Genomic DNA, 20,623 nt, shown 5'->3' with positions numbered 1-20,623 from the left:
TTCTCATCATACAGGTGACGATGATGATCATGATGGGACCTGTGAGTTAACCGGCGGCTGTAAACAAAAGTGACTGGCAGTGACGTAAGGAGTGACAGGGTTTGGCGTTGCAGTTTCAAATCAACAACTCACAAGCTCACGTGAATGAGCCTCAAGTGATTTGTAAACAATAACATTCAGAGAAATGTGTGGAGAAAGACAGTGACATTACTTAGTTCTTATTTTGCATAAGAGCATTTCTAAAAATGAACTATATTTTGAAGTACAAATACAGTACATACTGCAGATGCTACTACACATGGCCATATACTGTACTTTTATTTATACTTCTGTATGCTCTGGCTTGCAATAATGTGACATATTGGGACACTGATGTGAAGAAGGGAACAGGGTGAAGTAGAGAGAATCCGTGGGAGGAGGTGGGTCTCCCTGTTTACATCTCTGTCTTACAGTTTCCAAGCTGACACAGACAGACCACATCAAAGCCTGGTTTGTAGGTGAAGTCACATGATCTACAGAGGAGCTTCGAAACACTCCACCCTCCGCCCCCGTCAATATATACCTCATCAAACCGACTTACAAGAACACAAAGAGAGAGACAGGCTTTGAGAGGTGGAAAACCGAGCTGCTAGAAGTTAAAGCGAGGCAGACTGAAGTGAAATTTGTTGCTGCGTTTTAACGGCAGCGCAGAGCCCAAACTGAAATATTCATCAAGAACAAAAGCAACAAGATGATGCTGTTGGAGTGTTTCATCTTTGCGGTGATGACCGTCCTTATGACAGGTAAATTTCTGATTTTTCTACCACAATTTTTTTTCTAAAACCTTTGGTGGTGAATGTTGATCAGACACACATGTGTTTTTGTAGGCTGAAGGTGCACATGTTCTTTGTAAAGTTAAACGTTTTGTGTTTCTTCCTCAGGGGCTCAGTGTGAGGAAACTGAGGTGTTTGCTGAAGCAGGCTCTCAGGCTGTACTACCCTGTAAATGCAGCCCTTCATCTCCATATCCCTCCAACATCATCTGGACTAAAGACAAGAAAGGGTAAGACAAAAGTTTTTGTTTGCTGCCCCTGCTTGGCTATGTCCTTTTCCATCTTTGCTTTATGTCACCGGCCACAAATCCCTTAGATTCTCTCTAATCCCATGCTCCACCAATAGTCCCTCCTTCATCTTCAAACTAAAGACTTGCATCTACGTGCCGATGACACTGGATTGTTTGTGACACCTCTGTCCACAGCACCGTTTGGAGAAAGGAAAAGGGTGGGATGCAGTTCTGGGCTTCTAGCTTATCCAAAGAGAACCAACGCGTAAGATGCCCCCATTCGCAGTTTGAGAGAGGCGATTACAGCTTGCAAATCAACAGCGTGAGGAAGGAGGATGGAGGAAGGTACACTTGCATGGTGGATTATGGAGGCCAGGTTACTGCGAACGTGGTCATACTCAGAATCATGGAAGGTAAGAAAATTAGATGCAGCCTCAAAACCCCAGATGTTTTGACAATGTACACTGTAACAGAGGTCTCAGCTGTACTGCGGCCACTCCATGAATTTGTTAAAACAGTGCCAAAGATTCAGCTTGAAAATATATTGATAGAGCAGCCTCTGGACTAAGCAGTCTTTTCCCCTTACATCTGTATGAGTAACATCTGGATCATAAATGAACTTTAATATATGTTAACAAACTAATCCTTGCCTGTATCTTCAACAGTGTCCATCTCTTCATTGGTTCCCGTTTGGGGGAATGACGTTACAATCACCTGTAACGTGACTCCTGGGCTTCACGGAGCCGCGTTCCAGTGGATGTTGAACAACAGCCCATTTATGTCCCGGCCTGGAATCGTCTTCAACAGCAATGGTGTTGAAAGTGTTGTGAGGGAAAAGGCAACTGCGAGGCTGACAGGAAACTGGACCTGTGTCATGGGCTACAAGGACAAAGAGTGGCAAGCTTCGGCAGCTCTGACCGTGAAGGGTAAGATTCAAGAGAGATTTAGAAAACTGAATTTTTATTTTATTTGAAGAAAGGCTGTGTGCTTCATCTTTTTTCCTTGGCGGATGTTCTTAAAATCTCATCTTTCATTGCCTTTCTGTCACAGGAATCATCCATCCATCCAAAGACAATACCAAAGTGTATGCTGCTGTGGGGTCTGCGGTCACACTCCCCTGTGTCTTCTCCCCTGGTTTAACCCCCTCTAACACACTCTGGGAGAAACTCAAACCTGAGTCTATTTTTAGACTCGCTCCTGGTCACCTTTCTGCCTCTTTCTCTCCATCCTCACCGTCCTCTCAGTTCCCTCTGGATAAGTCTGCCAGTTTGAAAGAGGTTGGGTTTGAGGATGAGGGCCGGTACAGATGCTCTGGGACTGTAGAAGGACAACGGCTGACTCGAGATATGCAGCTCGTCGTTGCCAAAAGTAAGCCTCCATGGATTCAGTTTAAGCTTGAGTAACATTAATCTTTGTCATCAAAAGCCAACTTTATTGTCTTGTTCTTCTCTCAGTTGACAGCAGAATCACGTCAAAGGAAAGAGGCGCCATGACACTGACCTGCCAACTGTCCGACTCGAGCGATGTCACCGACTACGAGTGGGTTCATGTGGTCTATGACCTCAACGGCACCCAGTCATTTGGGTCCGTCCAGAAGGGGAAGACTCTGAGAATAAGTAAAATGTCAGAGGAGAACCAAGGCGAATGGGCATGTCGTTTCTACGGGACAGAGGGCATTTTGGGAAACGTAACGTCCCACATTCAGCTGATGAGTAAGTTCTCTCTTCTGGATGTTTTTTTATTTTTAATTACATGCCACAAATAAATATATACGTGTGCTGCCTTTAGATATTTTGTGTCGCCTTTTGATATTTTTTGGAATATACTGCATTGATGCTGATGCAAAATTATAATTTGTTTAATATATACAAATATGAAACATTGTGCTTTTATCTGACTCTGTTTATATGGTTTTTCCCTGCAGGTGGTCTGAGTGGACAAAAATCATCAAGCCCCTCACATAACACCGCCGCTGTGGTCGGTCTCAGCCTTCTCCTCCTGGTTCTGCTGCTGGTTTTGGTTAAGATGTGCAAGAACCACCAAAGGGTAAATATCTATAGTTCACAGCGCTGTGAAAACTACTGTTGTTCAAAAACTCATTTCCTCCTTTGTTAAATTCTACTGAAAAACTTGTATTTGGGGGGAGAAAAAGAAAAAACAAAGTATGAGACAGTTTCTACATTTCTTGCAAAATCTTGAAATAAGGGAAATTATTGTCTTTGTCTCATGATAAAAGTTTGACTGGAAAGAAATTACCATAACTCATTAACTGATTTCTAATTCTTATAGATATTAAAAAACCTCCCGCAAAATATTAATCAAAGATACATACATGTATGCATTCATGCATCACTTCTTGAGTTTGACTCTTGTTGCTCATTTAAACGATTTTGCATATCTTCTGTCCACAGAGGAAAAGGATCTTTCAGTACCCTGCGCTGGAGACGATTGTTCATACCACCTCCAATGAGCGGGAGGAGAGAGAAAGGAAGAGAGAGAAAAAGTAAAGACACATCAAAGCAGAGGCATCGCAGGACAGACCTCACAGCACAGAACTGAAGCGAGACCCAGCTTCTTCATGCCTGCAATACGTTGGGAGACTTTTGTTTGCACAAGTTTTGTAAATACAGTATTTTCTGAGCAGATGATGTAGCAGTATTTGAAATGTTGTATATTATCTTTGTAACTATTTTCAGTTATTCAGCCATATGTGAGGATTTGTTTCCATGTGCATACTGAGAATAAAATGTTTTACAAATAAAATTCATTTATCAGAAATAAAGCTGGCTTTATTTATCACATTATATCCAAACATCACTCTCAGGTCAATGAGAGAGGAAAATATTACTGCTATAAATAATATACACAGTAATTTATAAAAAATAATATTTCATCATATTTACACAAAACAGTGAGCACATGCTTATGTATTATTACAAAAATATACTCCATTATTTTACATTCTTTACAGAGTTATTATTGGCCATGAATCCAGATTGAAGTGATACACACGTTTCTTTATTCTATTTGATCTTTTTTCACTTTGTGCGCTTCAGCTTTTCATAAAAAAGCAGACTGTCTGCATTACTTTGTCCCTCTGTAGTTGACGTTCATGGACTGAACTTTGAGTTTGCATAATTCAGTCCATTTGCAGTCTAGTTTTGGATCCACTCTGCAGTGCAGCCTCAGAGCTATATTTGACCGCACTCCCCGTCTTCTTGCTCTGAATGTCTGTGCAGATCCCAAAAGGCCAAAGATCGACTGATGCCCTCGAGAAGGCCCTCGACTCCAGGGTGTAAATGATCCAAGACGTCATCATCACCAAAGCACCAACCTGACCAGTCCACATTTACACCGTCCGTAAAGACAACACTGAAGAGGAGATGGAAACACAGGGTGAAAACAGATGATTTTGTAACAATGTGCAAGTACTTTCCCGACTACTGAAGACCTCTTGTGCTCAGGCTCAGTCTCCCTTCAAAAGCTGCCACTCTGCATGAAGTTGGACAGTGCATTGTAATTTTATTATTATAATCGCCTGCATCTTAATCATGCTGATTAAGAGCCCAAAAAGTATAAAATACCTAAACAGTGTTTAAAATTGCAAGAGAAATTATGAGAACATTAAAATAGACAAAGAGCTTAATTAAGGCTCTGATAAATATATTGTATAATGTTAGCAATTAGATAAGTAAAAAGTAATTAAATTGGTTATTTAACAAGGAAACCGTCGAAGTGTCTTGTGGAGTTTCTGATGTAAATGATCCACAATTTAAAATATTCGACAAAATTTTCTGCAAAGTTTTATGAGATACAGCATTCTGCCTGCTCTGTGCTTCGAAACACGAAGACCGCAGGGTAATTTTAAGTTTCCATTCTCACAGAACAGTCTGTCCATTACCAGCCTACTCAACGCTGAAAACTAATTTCAATAGTAAAGGTCTGACAGCGCAAAAAGACATTTTCCAACTGAGGGGGAAACAAATAAAGTTAAGCAGCACAGAGCAAAGTATGAAAAGAACATGCATCCTAACGTGTCTATTATTCAAAGCTGGTGAAGCAAAACGTCTGTCAAGTAAATGGAGACATTGACTTGAACTTCAGCAATAGGTAGATCAGCAGGATGGAGCTCCTCTTTCAAACAGAGGACCTCCACCCTTTTCAAGTATCCTTGAGTGAGATACTGAATCAACACAAGCTCCAGGGACGCTCCTGTGTAGCTGAGTTTAACCTCTGACCTTCATGAGAATACAAATACATGGTACCAAAGTCCAGCCTGTTGTGTAGTGTTTCCTTTCCTCCTGTGGTTTTTTGTTGTGTTTTGCCTTTTCTTTGTAGATGGCTGCTTAGAAAATTTAAGGCTCTACATGCAAAACTGTGGCTGTCAGGGACAAAGACTGGGACTACTTAAGTCATTGTGTAATTGGAAAGATGAAATTTCACTCTTGAGTCACATGCCAGTTTTAATGAGTGCGTGTGTGTGTGTGTGTGTGTGTGTGTGTGTGTGTGTGTGTGTGTGTGTGTGTGATATTTGCATGGTTTCTTGTCTGACAATGACTAACTGGCTAATGATCGCGTGGTTTGTGTAAGGGAACCCAAATGCTTTTTCCCTTCATGGGATTAATAAAGTTATCAAAATAAAATCCAGACATTACCCAGAACATGTGTTCATCAGTCAAGAAGTGACTAAGGTGAAAGGGAAGGACACTTAAGGGCATACTAACCTGTCCCTCTTCTCATCTTCATCTCCATCTCCATCCACCAGCTGCTCCTTCCACCCTTTACTCACTGTGAGAGCTCTGTGTCTCATTAGCGCCACCTCCTCCTCCCACTCAGTGTCTCTTTCTCCATCACTGGGCGCTGGTGATGGTGTGGTGGAAAACAAGGGGGAAGGGGGAGGATACTTTGACCTCAAGTTGCTCATTTTCAAATGTCTGTCTCTTTTCAAGCCATCTCTCTCTCTGGCTCTTTCCAAAAGACCCTCCAGAGGTGAGGTGTGACCGTTGGGATTGTGTCCTGCAATGGGGGATTGTGGATCCCGTACCTGGGCTAAAGTGTACAGACTGCTGGAGGGCAGCTCAAGGTCATGGCTTCCTTCAATAATGATGTTAGGAATGGAGGAACTGCTTTGGCTTTTCATTTTGAGCCTTTTGTTATAGAAGTTAAGCTCAGGCAGCTCAGATTCAGACAATGTTTGGGGGTCTGGGGAGATTCTATCTTGCGTGTTCCAAAACATCCCTTGGTTTGGCTTCAGGGAGCCGAGCTTTAGCACCCGATGTGAATCTGAGCTTTTGGTGAAAGGAACAGTGTTCCTCTTGGTATTTGGCTTGTAGTCTGAGTCAGAGCTGGAAAAAGAAGCAGGCCAAGCTGGTTCTGAGCCCTGGAAGAACTGCCTAGATGTCTCAGTGGAGGAGCCCTGATGGGTGCTTATTGGCCTCCTCCTCCGTAACCCGGGTGACTTCAAATTTTTGGAGAAACTCCAGGCCTCTGGAGTTGTCTCCATGTCTCCAGACTGGCTGTGGCTGGAATTTCTCCTGGTGTCCAGGTTTACAGACTGGGAATCTGAGTCTGTCGCTGTTGATATTCCTTCTTCACTTGGTGATCTCAAAATCTCAGGCCCCTCCCTGGATATTGTGAGTTGGTAAGGAGGTTGTGAATTACTATCTTCATCCATTGGGTAGTCAATATCTGGATATCCATCTAGTAAGAGAGTATGTGGCCGAGTTGTGTTGTATTTGAATGGATGAGCTGCAATACTGTGAGTGAAATGATCCAGATTAGGGGCAGACTGCACTCTGTGGTTCCCGGCCACCCTTCGCTCCTTTGTCCTGAGGAATTCAACTATCTCCTCTGGTTCCTCTGTATGGATGTCAACTTGTTGTTTTCTCACTCCCATTTCTATCCATTCGTATCCTTTGAGTTGCTGACTAGCACAGCTCTTCCGCATTAATTTCTGCTTGTTGTCACTGGGTTGGGAGTGCAAAAAAGATACAACAGTGTTGATAGTGGCCACATCATATGGAGGCTGATACTGTTCCTCTGCTTCTTTAGATGGCAGCATCCCATTTATTGATTTGGGGATTATAAATTCCTCCTCGGTAAATTCATCCACAAAAGTCTCTCTTCCTGACTGCATAAGAGGTTCTTCTTCTGTCTCTGTATCATCCACCTTGACCTCTGTGACAGGTTTGGCCTCCAGCTGTTGGATTTTCCAGCTTTCCAGTTGTCTGTTACGCTCTGTCTCTCGCCAGCCCCTCAGTGTTTCCTGACAACATAATATAGAAATAAAATAAATGAAACATTCAACAATGAATGACTCTGATTTTTGTAATTTTTTTTTTTTAGAAACTTAGATTCTTTCATTCAGCAGAGTAGGTATAATGTTACAGGTGACAACTCTGACAGCTCTGTGAGACTGTACTTATACACAGTGATGCTTTGTGCTAAATGCTAACATGAGTATGCTAACATGCTCATAACATGAATGTTAACATGCTGATGTTAAGTATATGTAATGTTTACCACGTTCATCATCCTAGGTTAGCCTGTCAGCATGTTAGCATTTGCCAATTAGCACTAAACACAATATGCTGATGGAAATTTTATTAGTGTTTCAGGTGCAAAGTGTTGAACAAATATTGATCCAATGGTGGTGCTGGAGGAAAAGGCCAGGGGTCCTAGAGTGACTAGAATTCATCAAGAGGGGGACATGCACTATATGTGTGTACTAAATTGCATGGCAGTCAGTTTAATGGTGTGGAGACTTTTCATTCTCAACCAAAAGTCAGCACATCACCAAAGTCTTCAGCGATCAAGCACTAGGAACCATAATGTTCGGACCAAATTTCATGGCAATCCATCCAAAAGTTGCTGACATATTTCAGTCAGGAAGTGTTGGACAGCCAGTCTACCAACAAACTGACATTGCACGCTGCTAGCAAGGCATAATTCAGACCAGTATCATTTCAAAACATTTCGTCAGGAATTTTCACCTTCGCCTGGTGGATGGTGGAGACCCATGTGGAGCAGCTCTCTGAGGTGCTGGCTGCAAATATGTAGACATTCATAGCACTCCGAAGCTCACCCACCTCCACGAGAACAAATGAACCTGAAAGAAGAAGAGGACTGATTATGGGATCTCCAATATATTTACTCAGAATCCAGCTGACTCGTGTCTTGTCCATACTCACAGCCATCTTTCAACGCTATGCAGTACGTTCTGTCGAGGGCCAGAGGCGGTCGAACTACCTTCAGCCGCTCTCCTTTCTTCTGGACTTTGGTCATTAGAAGCACATCTGAGAAAAGTAGAGCCACCACCTCCAGCTGCATCATACCAAGGAAAGACAAGAGCATTAAAAAGTAATGACAATGATGTACTGAAGAGATTTAAATGTGCATTGACTGAGTGCATCTGCACCACCTTGCTGTCTTTTCTCCCCCGAATCTTCAAGTTCTCCTCCAGAAGCAGCTTACGGACAACTTCAGGACCTACTCCTCTGATGGGGCATGTTAGGTCAAACTGGCAGATCTCTCTGACATGCTGTCAAGGAAATCCATCATGAGTAAGTAAGAGTAGCAAAACATATGAGAGTGAACATTAGTTTACTTTGGCAGAAACCTATAATGTTTAGTGTTGTAATGACAGTCTGACATCTGAATTCTCACATCTTGAATCAATGAACTTTCACATCCTGTTTGGTAATGAGGAAGGTGGAAGAAACAAAATTGTGTCACATTTGTTGTTTGCTGTAATAAAGGAGTTTTTGAAACCAGTTTCCCTAATTCTTCATTGTTAATTTTTCAATACAATGACAATGAAGACATGCAAAATGACGCAAAAAGACACAAAAAGACTACATCGAGTCAAAAGCGGGGAGCCTTTTACATGTCTGCACTCAGTGGCCCAGTGTCTCCTAATCCGTCATATTAACTCTGTCTCTAGTGAAGGTCTAGTTGAGCAAACGTTGATCTATGATCTAGGAATAGGATGTTTTGTACTCAAGTACATTCACAAGAAAATCTGCCACAAAAAGTTTGTCATGGACAAAATATGCAGAATCTAAAAGAAAATAATCATATTTTACCTTGTCGATATCTTCATTTATTCCTTCCACCTCGTATCCCTCCACCCTCTGAGCAGAGATGCTGAGAGCAAGTTCCTCATCTTTTTGCCTCAGGTAATCATTGATACTGTCCAAAAAACTGTTAACACTGGATAACTGGAGAGGAGCAAAAAGAAGATGGCTGGCGTGAGCCAGTGGGACTTTTGTTGCTCTGCAGAAAACCAATAATTCATGCTGAATTGAACCGCTTTGATGATTTCAAAGTTTACCTCAGCTTTTTCATAAAGATCAGGTTTACAGATTTCAGATAATATGAGGAAATTTTTCATTACAATGGACTCCCCACTGGTTCCCCAGTGTCCAATGCTTTTTGTATGCCAAGACCTCTTGGTACTCTGATAACGGGATATTCTGAGATTATAGAAAAATTATCCTCTTTTTGCAGATTCTGAAACATCTCTTCAAAATGATCTCAATAGTGTGAAGACACTTGGATCACTATCAGGTTAACAATTTAAATGGGATTCACATTTGTTGAATTTACCATTTGAATGGTTTCATGATGGATATAGATAAGAGGCTTCAGCCTACCTGCAATCTATATTTACTATATTGCTTTTAATTTAAGATATCCCTTGAAATGATACAGGCCTTCAAGATTTAATGGTTTCTCACAATGCGTCTGAGTGTGTGCTGTACATCAGGGTCCTGGGTGGTTTTCAGCACAGCCTTGAGCAGAAGAGGGTACTTTGTGATCCTCTGATGAGGTTTGGCTTGCATGTCCCCGAGTCGCATCCGCTCACACTGAGGGTGAGTCTCCACCCACTGGACATATGAAAACACAGGAACATTGCAGTCAGTGCTTTTGATAAAAAACTCTTTGTATTAGAGTACATAGTGGCTTGGAACCATGAATAACATAACACGAAACAGTCTGAATTGGTCTGTTCACCCAAATTAGTGTCCATTAGCATCCTACAGTAGCCTAAATAGGATCTAGCCATAAAGATAGTTTTGATTTGATTCATCCATTGTGTTGATTTTGACTTGAAATATATTTTGTTTGTGCTTCTTAATCTTTACTATGAAGAGTTTTCGCCATTTCTGATAGAAAATTGTTCAGAGGGATGTCTGTGGATTGCCCCAAATACCAGGACAGTATTTTTTCACTCACTTCCACAGTGTTGGAGTGGTGGCAGATGACTGACAGAAGACTGATATCTCAAAGTCTTGACAAATAAAACCATATCTGCAAAACACAAACTACGCCGAAAGCTAAATGCAATGTTTCTGTTTTGTTTGATTTGGGTGAGAAGACCCTTCACTGCCCAACATGTACCATTTCCTAGTAAGATGTGTTGTTTAACAAAAAATATATCACCTCCCACTCGGGTTGACAAGTGTGATGGTATGACATAAATGAAAAAGCAAGTGTTGAACAAACACATTTACAGTGGCGCTAAGTTGCTCTATACACAAGACAGCATTGCAAATGTAGGGTTCCATGTTTCCATGAATATGCTGTTGAAACTCTTAGTTTTAGTCATCCAGACCTTGTGTAAAGGACACGCTTCTCTTGCAGTTACTATTCCCAGAAATGTCTTGACCTCAATTATGTGAACAGGGAATCCTTTAAAATCGCTGTTAAGTCTGAATCATTTGGAGAAGACGTTGGTGTAGCAAGTGGTTTCCCATCAGGAAGCGGGTATGACATGTCGCCTACAAGTTTATGAAAGCATCACAAACCACACTGTGCCAGCATTAATAACACAACAGTTAGTCATTGCATTGAATTCCATTGAAGTGCACTGAATGGTAATGATGGCCTCTGTGTCAGTGTTTCAGTATACGTGTGTGAAGTTTCCTGCGTATTTGTGTTCACGACTGTGCAAGATGTGCAGATGAACGTCTGCTGCTTAGCGTACCTGGACGAAAGTGAGGAAATGTGGGTTGCTCTCCATCTGCCTGCGTGTGAACTCAAGATTGTTTTCCTCCTCCCAACAGTAATGCTGATAGGAGGAGAAGCGCTGATGGAACTGGGTGCACAAAGAAAAGGAGGATTAATGACAACGTGAAAAAGCTCCATCACCTCCATGAATCCTGCATCCATAATTTTACTTTAAGAGGAACTCCACCAGGTACTGCTGCATATGTGAAAGAAGTTGCATAAAGCCTTTTGTGGCTCCAGAGGGAGGTGTGTGAAATCTGATTTCTTAAAAAAAAAAAAAAAAAAAAAAGCATAGATACCCGGTGCGGCGAATGAAGATTGAAGTCAAGTCATTTGAGTCAACCTCAGCTGGGGCCGAAGACTTAGAGCTTACCACACATCTATAGCCTGCTCCTCATCTCTGCTTGAGGGAAGCATCTTGACGCTACATTAGCTGCTTCTAGCAAGGCACACCTGAACCTCCAATCGAATTGTTGGTGGTGCTCAAGTTGTATTATGGGTCATGTGGGCACCAGGTTTTTACATAGAGGAAGAATACATGTCATGTCACACATGACACACAGTCTGACAGAGTTATAGGAGCACAATGCTAAACCAGTGGAGGACTCTCTTAATTGTATTCAAGTCAAATGAGATTTGGTGGGAACAAAGACATAAATCACATTAGTGTCTTTTGGGGTTGTCCCTACCCCTGTGACTTCATTTCAGGCTGAAATCCAAAGCATCCTGAAAACTGTCTTTCAAACAAAATCTATTTTTAAGCTTGAGCTGATGCACCTGAGTAAGCAAGAAGAACTTGAATGGAGAATACTACTGGTGTCTTATAAGAAATGCTCCTCTGAGAAATGGGCCACGAAAGAAATGGCAGCGCTGACGTGCACAGAATCTATGCAATGGAGAGAATTACTCATGTCTTGAGAGGCCAGAAGGATTACAGGGCAAAAATGATTATTCACATGTCATCCTTTACGCCAGACGTTGTTTTAATATGCATATTAAATGTTTGCTTGCTCTTTTTAAATGTTGGAAAGAGGACACTATCAGCCAAATGTACTTCAAATATGAAAAGTTAAAGTGCTCATTTTATATCATTAGCTTATTTTTTCTGATGACTTAAATCACCTTGTAATCAGCATTTTAATGTTGCAGCTGGTTTTAGTTGAAGCTTTTTTGAAACTATTTTATATGCTGTTGGGCAGCTGTATTTACTCTATTACATCCCATTCTAATCTACATGCATGACAGGACCTTAATCTGCAAAGTAACTGGTAACATCTGCTGTCAGACAAATGTAGTGAAAAGTACAATATTTCCTCCTGAAATGTAGTAGAATATAAGCATAGTGGCATAAAACTGAAATACTGTAAGTGAGGTACTCAAGCGAGTGTACTTAGTTACATTCCCACACAGACACCCACCTCTGAATGTGTTTGTAATGGCAGACAGTGAATTCGTACCTGCAGGCAGCCGGCCTCCAGCCTCATGGGGTCAAAGGGCTTGCCTGTGCTCCGGACTTCATGTAACATGGGGTAAATCACCTCCTGCCAGAACAGCTGGTGTGCAATGAGGATGGAGGGAAGGTTGGAGAAAAGCAGCTCGGGGGTCACCTGTCACAGCAGGAAGTCAAAAACACAACAAAATGTGTTCAGTTTAACTCCCCTGCTTTGTGACATTTTCCATCTTCTCAGTGGAAATCTGCTGTTGTGCTGTATTTTCCACTCGTGTTGTATTCTGTCTAAGCCAGAGCGGATGTTGTTGTTGTGCTAGTCAATGTATGTCAGTGGTATGCAGAGCAGTGGAAAATTGGTCTTTAGATTCAGCATGTTGTGCAGCAGGTTTGTGTCGAAGTCAACATGAAGCTGCACACTGACCTCCAGGAGGAATCCATGCTGGTGCAGGTTGACAAGAGCTGCAATAACCAACTGCGAGAAGCAGACACAGCTTTGTTAAACATCCTGTGGAAACTCCCTTTTCAGCAGACACACATAAGAAGAAATACTGTATTTAAATGAGACTACGACAGCAGGTAGAGAATGACATATTACATCTTTGATGATAAGCAGCTTGTTGATGTAGGTGAGCTCAGTATGGACAAACTCCCACAGCGCCTCCTGCTGGTGTCTCTGCGTCTTAGACATCGTCTGAAAAAAAAAAAAAAGACAGCAGGGGAGAGAAGAACGAGGAGGGAAAGGAGACAGTTATGAGAGATGATTCATGAAGGTGCAGTTTAAATACCCACGATTATAAAAACTATATCTCCATCTTCACCAGCTGCACCATCACAGTGATGAACACATTAATGCATGTGATTCTGAAATGGGCTATCTTGTATGGTGAGTACCTTGTGATACTCAAAGTATATTTTGATGCTAATACTTGACTTAGTTTTGCTACTTTTTAATGCAGTAACTGTTTAGTTGTTAACAGAGTATTTTTACTCTGAAGTACAAGATATTAATACCTCTTCCACCACTGGCACTGGTTAAACTCTAAGCTCTAAGATCTGAACCCATTTATTCCTACAATGGGTGTAAATCTTTAGAAACAGGTCATTAAATATAATTTTGTAATTAAATCATGATAAAAAAATCCTAAATCCATCCTAAAAAAAGCTGTGCGCTGTAGTGATTCATCAAGGACTAAATAGTGGATTTGTTTGGGACTATTTTCAGCCGTGGATTTGTTGCCCAGGTGACTATACCCAGCAGGATGGTGCATGTTGGATTGACTCAAAGTAAACTACAATTAGCTGGTCATGGTAATCACAATGGAGCTCCATTGTGATTACCATGTGCAGCCCAAAGCTAAATCTGAGTCCTGGTTTAATGAAAGAACTCGCGCAGCTAGACGGGAGTGCCGCAAGGCTGAGTGCAAGTGGAAGACGGACAAGCTGCAGGTTTCCTTCCAAATCCTAAAGGACTGTTGGCGCTGCTACCAGAGCACTGTTAAAGAGACCAAAGAAAATACCTGTCAAACATCATTGAGTCCAATCGTCACAACCCACGTGTGTTATTTAAAACCCTACCCTAACCCTAACCATTGACACTGTTTTTAATGCCCCACAGCCTGTCAGCTTGGAGGCATCTCCTGAAATGTGCAATAGCTTCCTGCACTTTTTTATTGATAAGGTTGCTACTGCTAGGGCTCTCATCCCAGCTCCTGCATCTGATCCCTCTGACCCTGTTCCATTTTCTGTAGCTCTTGATAAGTTTGAGCCTGTGACTCTGTCGTTGTCTCTCCTCGTCTTTTTAAAGAGGTTTTCCCTAGTATAGGGCAGTCAGTCTTAGCTATCATTAACAGCAGTCTGTCTTCCGGTGTTGTTCCCCTAAGTTTTAAACATGCAGTGGTGCAGCCCCTACTTAAAAAACCTGGCCTTGATGGCAGCATGTTGGCCAACTTTAGGCCCATCTCCAAGTTGCCTTTTATTTCTAAAATCTTGGAGAAAGTTGTCCATGCTCAGTTAAAGTCTTTCCTGGATGAGCATGGTGTCCTGGAGGTCTTTCAGTCCTGTTTTAAAACTCTGCATAGAGTATGCATAGAGTCAGCTTCATAAAGAGTTTTTAATGATATCCTCCTGGCTAATGACTCTGGTGAGCATGTAATTCTGGTTCTGTTGGACCTAACTACAGCTTTCGACACTGTGGACCACAATACCCTGGTGGCTCGGCTACGTCATCTAGTGGGCATCTGTGGTACTACACTGGAGTGGTTCAAATCTTATCTGCCCGACAGCAGTATGAGTGTAAGCCTTGGAGTCCAGCTCTGCTCCACTGCTGTATGGGGTTCCACAGGGGTTAATTTTAGGGCCCCTGCTTTTCTCTCTGTATTTACTCCCTCTGGGCTCCATCCTTAGAAAGCATGGCATCTCTTTTCATTGTTATGCTGACGACAGTCAGATATATGTGCCACTGAAAAAGAAAAATGCCTTCTCCCTCACACCACTTCTGTCATGTCTTGAAGACATCAAAGCCTGGATGGCCTTGAACTTCTTAAATTTCAATGAGAAAAAAACAGAAGTAATGGTGTTTGGCCCCAGTGGCCTTTGTGAACCCCCTCCTGTTGACTTGGGCCCTTTGGCAGGCTATGTAAAGCCAACAGTTTCAAATCTGGGTTTTAAGATGGACAGTGATTTTAAACTGGATCGGCATATTAGTGCTGTAGTGAAGTCCAGCTTTTTCCAGATTAGTCAGCTGGCAAAGGTGAAGCCTTTTCTTGCACAACAGCACTTTGAAACAGTAATCCATGCCTTTATCACATCTCGGCTGGATTACTGTAATGCACTTTATTTTGGAGTCAGCCAGTCCTCCTTCGCACGCCTCCAGCTGATGCAAAACGCAGCCGCTCGCTTCTTAACTGGAGTGTGTAAGAGGGAGCACATAACTCCCATCCTGGCCTCCCTCCACTGGCTGCCTGTGCACTTTAGGGTCCATTTTAAGATTATTTTATTTGTTTTTAAATCCTTACATGGTCTCGCCCCGCCTTACCTCTCTGAGCTCCTTCACCCCTATGCTCCTGCTCGGTGCCTCAGGTCAGCTGATCTGCTGCACCTGGAGGTACCGAGATCAAAACGAAAGCCCAAAGGGGACAGAGCCTTCTCTGTGGCGGCTCCTAAATTAGGGAATGAGCTACCGTTGCTCATTAGACAAGCCCCATCACTGTCCACTTTTAAAACTCGTCTTAAAACCCACTTTTATTCCTTGGCTTTCAACCCCACGAGACTCTGCTTTTGTTTTAGTGTTTTATGGCTTGCTTTTATTTATTGTTTTATTGCTTTTGATTGTTTTTAAAAACAATAAAACATTAATTTTAGTGTTTATTCCTGTTTTATTTTACTTATTTTAGTGTTTTTATATTGTTTTGTCTATTTATGTACAGCACTTTGTTTCAGCTGTGGCTGTTTTTAAAGTGCTATATAAATAAAGTTGAGTTGAGTTGAGTTGAGTTAATAAACTACAGTATATTAGGTCTTGTTCATAGGATCAGTTCATTGTTGGTTTTGCTCTGTTCATGGGATTTTTTTCACAGTAAGAACAATAAAAATATTGCCAAAGTTATCTTATAAGGGACGGTACCGAATGAGAGTTCACTATATCTGTCCAGTTCTTCTCCAGCGTCGCTCCCTGACTTTCCTCCTTCCACCTCCACTTTAGACTGACTGGCACAGCGTAAGTCCCCAGATACTGCTTCAACACGTCCAGCTGACCTCGCTCCTGAGGGGTGGTTCAAGACAGGGAGGACAAACATAAGAATGAACACAAGCAGGAAGAAAAAAAACACAGAACTCATGAAGTAAAAAAGGAGGAAAATCTGAAGTCACGATTTCTTGGAAAAGATCAATAACGGCTGTGAATACTTGTGGTCATATGTTACAGGTTTCTTTCAGTTGTTTGAGTGCGTGGACACGGTCAGAGCAAGTCTGTATTTGTTTCTAAGCATGCAGTGTGATGAGCAGGAGACAACATAATACCTCAGACGGCGGGTTTTTCTCAGACACTCCCTGGCTGAACAGGACCTGTCTCAGTGCAGCTCTGGGTTTGGCTCCTGCAGATGCTCCCTTAGTCATTGTTGAAAAGTCAGTCACGACCTTCTGCTTGGTCCGCCTCTGGAAAGGGAAAAGGTCATCAGTCTGGTATTTGAGAATTATTTGGAATCTTACTTATGTACAAGAGCCTTTCATTGTGTGAAGACCTTCGAAGAAAACACATTAATTCCTATTGTAGAGTTCTAAAAATGTATAGTGCAGTGAAAATATTTTTTACTTGCTTTTCTTGAAATGAGAGAGATTAAGTCAAGACAGTTTTATTTACGTAGTGCCAAATCACGAAAGAGGTTATCTCTTAGCATTTTCACATGATGAGGGAGTGCTGCTGCTCTGGAGTCATTAAAAAGTTCAATATAAAAATGTTTAAACACGTTGATCTGCATTAAAACAAGGTTAAAACATTTTTTTTCAGTTTTCAAAGGAAAAACTTTGCTTGTTGTTTCACTGAACAATGCATGCGTTTCAGAAGATGGACATTGTTTTAATATGAAAAATAATCTGCAAAATGACTGAGTACAAATGAAAGCAGTGGAGAAAAAGCACAAAACAAGTAAAATACGATGAACTTGACTGAACGTACTTAGTTACATTTCACCACTGCAAAGTCAATACAGGAAGCTGCCACCACCCTCACTTTCCTGTCTCATGTCACTCACCTGGAAATCAGGCGTACTGGACTTGTTTTTGTCTGCTGACCCCCTGTGGTGACTGTTTATGTCTGCAGCTGCTGTCATCCCATTAACAATGTCTGGCTCTCTGGTTTCCGCGTCCCTCTGCCTCTCCCCGTCCGCCCCGTCTCGCCGTGGCACCAGTGCTTCACCCATCAGTGATTCATTTCCCCCACCGTTGTTTACATGTGGTGCCTTTGAGGAAAGGCTGAGGATAAGCACACAGGGTTACTCATTGCCAAAATAAGGTGTGTGCGGGCACAGCGCAGAATAGTTTGCTATGACAAAAGGCTTTGCAAGGGAGGCCTGGAGCGTGGAAGACAGAATGGAGGGACATAATGTGCTTTGTCATTTTACTTTCTTTTCTGGGCTAAAAGCTTTACAAATACTACATAAACAAACAAACACAGGTAGCAACAAAAGAGAGAAAGCTGAATTATTGTAAACAATCCAAGTAGTTCATCCTTTAAGACTGTGGTTCCAAACCTTTTTGGCTTCCGACCCCTCGCGATAAAGCATGTTTTATGTGTGCACCAGTGGTGAACAGCTAAACCAAAGACATTTCTTTCCTTTTCTAATTTATTATACTGTTGTTGTTTTTGTTTTTTTAGGGACAAGTATAGCACAAACCAGTGCCAAACACCGCACATACCAAGCCTGCTTGCGAGGCCACTGAGCTCCATTCAAAATACCTGAAACTCAAGAGGAAAATACAAAATAGCACAAAACGCAAATGACGCTAGACTAAAATTTCTTGGACAGTCAGTAACGAGCACCAGATCATTCATCACCACTTGAGTGACCGCTTTTTAAAAACTGAACCACTTGGTGGTCCAGTTTGAGTTCTGTGGGTAATCATTTCCACGTGTTGATCCACACAACTGAAAATTGTCCAGTTGAAGATCGACAAAAATGCACTTTACAGTCCACCGTGTCACTGAGACAGAAACCCTGAGACCCTGACATCAGTGGTCCTGAGTCCATGTAGTAACGTCCTTTATACAATCATGTGTTCACAAAGTGGTGAACCTCTCGCCATCCTCGCTTGAGAATGACTGAGCCTTTCCAGGACGGCTCATGACACTCACACCTGTTACCGATGAACCTGATTACCTGTGGAATAATCCAAACAAGTGTTTTTGGAGCATTTCACAACTTTTCCAGTCTTTTGTTGCTCCTGTCCCAACCTGTTTGAAATGTGTTGCTTCGTCAAATTCAGAATAAGCAGATATTTACAAAAATCAATGAAGCCGCTGAGGTTAAATATTAAATATATTGTCTTTGTGCTGTTGTCAACTGAGTACATGTCAGAAGGGATTATCAAATGATCCTTTGATCCCAAGCAGATTTAAATCTCTTTTGATAGACAGAGCGGCACATCACAGTGTTGTCCTGCCATGTAGCTCTATTGCTTTATATGTACTGCAATTTAGTTTTATTGTTTTATATGCGTTGTAATTTTTAGATGTAAGCATTATATATGCGTAGTCATTGCCAGAAGAGAACTTGCTCTCAATGACCTTCCCCCATTTAAGTAAAGGTAATATTTATACGTCTGTTTTATTTAGCTTTAGTATAAACTTTTAGAAGTACAGATCAGGTCACTGAGCGCCTGAGAGGCCTGGTTATGTAGGAATTTATAGATTACCTTAACATTAACAAATTCAATGAAACAGAACTTAACATCAGTAGGATCTTACTGGGCGCCTGTCTGAATCTTTTGTTGTATGATTATATATCAACACAAGAGGCCTGAAGATCCACAATAATGCAGCAACTCACAAGAAAAAAGGGAGAATTAGAAATTCCAAATTAGAGCAAATTAGAATTAGAGCAAAGTAAACTAAAGAAATAAATAAACGTGATTTTTTTTTCAACCTCCTGCAGGATTTTTTTTGCTTTCTTATTGTGTTTAGATTTGTCTTGCAAGCCATCCTGAGCCCAAAGTCACAAGAACAGAGAGAGACAGAGACATAGACCTTTTTTTGGTTACATTTTCAGTTGAAATGGATGCCGCGATAAGAACTATTCCAAAGCCTCATGTTTCTCTCTAAAGACTGTCATGACTGAGCTGTCAAAGGAGCAGAAATCATTACTGTTGCAGTGACATTCATTTAACATGATACCGATAGTCTCACATAGCTACAGCTCCTGTTACGCAGCCATACGTCAAAGTGCAACTTCAGGACGCACCTAACATCAGTTCCCACACATCCAAACACTGTCACAGCTCACAGAATGTACGTCCTGCTGCAGATTTAAGCGCTTACAGCGAATTTACAGCGAAAAAGGATGTGTCTTCATTCCCTGGAAGCTACAATATGTCAGCAAAGTATTTCTCTGTTTACTGACGCTTCCACTGGAGAAGTGCCATTTTTCATCCACGGCCAGATCACTGCTGTTACGACACTGCTTCTTACTGGAAGTGCAGTGTGAGATTGCTGCTGTAGCTGGCATTCATGATCACATTTATACAGTTTGTAGAAGTTATTCCAAAAGCAAACACACTCACACGATTAAACATGCTGCAGACAGGTACGCTGCGCTAATCTGCTCAGGTTATGCTGTCAAACATCAAAGGTCTGATGCAGTGCTTTCATCACTGTCAGAGTTGTTTACAATCACTGTCTGTATCCCGCAGGAACACACTCAAGATGTTAGATGATATTAAACTTGGAACACCCAGTCAAAGATTGATGATAGCTCAATAAAAGCAGATCTAAGACTGCTTGTTTAATGGCCCCAGTTAACCAACAAAACAGCTGTCACGGTGCAGTCCGTGGATCCACACAGCAGCTCCAACATGAAAGAGACTCACTGTAGACATGAAGTAAAAACGCTCCTCTTCTGTATTGCACACACTCACCTTTTTAAAGTGCCAGCTATGACTCTAAACAGATAAAATTATAGACTTTACCTGGGCTTGGTTGGATCCATTTTGTTTCACCCAGTCATCTTTGGTTTCTGTTCGCTTTCTCCTCCTCTTTCACTCGGCCTGGATGGGTCCCTCCCTCTCCTGCTCTCACCTGCACCCCTGCCCTCTGCAACTGGCCCGACGGGAACAACTGGATTCTGCGGCCAACAAATCAGTGCTCAGGGCTGGTTAATGTGTGGCACTTAACAGTGCTTAGTGGAGCGGAGGCGGTGACTGATTTCTTTGAGGGTGATCTATTGTTGTTTCATGTCAATCAGGCCTATTGATCACCTTGAGCAAACAGGAGTAAATCATTTTAAGAGGGGAAGAGAGGTCTTGTGTGCATTTATGGCAAATCTGTAGTAAATCAGCAGTTGTTTTTGCTCTTAACTTGACAAAAAGAGAAGCACTGATGTGAAATCGACCATGAAAATCTGTTCTGTGATA

At 41.8% G+C, this 20,623-nt stretch overlaps 2 protein-coding genes across 2 annotated transcripts; one reads left to right on the top strand and one right to left on the bottom strand.

Annotated features, from left to right (window-relative positions):
• Positions 1–708: 708 nt before the first annotated feature.
• lag3 (lymphocyte activating 3) lies at positions 709–3,562 on the top strand. The gene is made up of 8 exons (XM_076738065.1): positions 709–782; positions 921–1,041; positions 1,237–1,454; positions 1,707–1,967; positions 2,092–2,409; positions 2,496–2,753; positions 2,966–3,087; positions 3,453–3,562. The coding sequence occupies exons 1-8, from the start codon at positions 731–733 to the stop codon at positions 3,546–3,548; spliced, it is 1,446 nt and encodes a 481-aa protein (XP_076594180.1). The 5' UTR covers positions 709–730; the 3' UTR covers positions 3,549–3,562.
• Positions 3,563–4,216: 654 nt separating this feature from the next.
• plekhg6 (pleckstrin homology domain containing, family G (with RhoGef domain) member 6) lies at positions 4,217–20,228 on the bottom strand. Its single transcript, XM_076737728.1, has 15 exons — positions 20,180–20,228; positions 17,251–17,470; positions 16,520–16,654; positions 16,125–16,262; positions 13,098–13,193; positions 12,924–12,974; positions 12,510–12,659; positions 11,030–11,140; positions 9,780–9,929; positions 9,126–9,260; positions 8,462–8,581; positions 8,232–8,364; positions 8,034–8,149; positions 5,766–7,306; positions 4,217–4,413 (listed from the first exon to the last, which is right to left on the bottom strand). Exons 1-15 carry the CDS (start codon positions 20,197–20,199, stop codon positions 4,233–4,235), a joined length of 3,297 nt encoding a protein of 1,098 aa, XP_076593843.1. The 5' UTR covers positions 20,200–20,228; the 3' UTR covers positions 4,217–4,232.
• Positions 20,229–20,623: the final 395 nt, after the last annotated feature.

The sequence above is a fragment of the Chaetodon auriga genome, chromosome 8, assembly GCF_051107435.1.
Source record: "Chaetodon auriga isolate fChaAug3 chromosome 8, fChaAug3.hap1, whole genome shotgun sequence".
Classification (NCBI taxonomy): domain Eukaryota; kingdom Metazoa; phylum Chordata; class Actinopteri; order Chaetodontiformes; family Chaetodontidae; genus Chaetodon; species Chaetodon auriga.
Note: the sequence above shows the minus strand (reverse complement) of the source record. Positions and strands in the feature narration are given on the sequence as shown.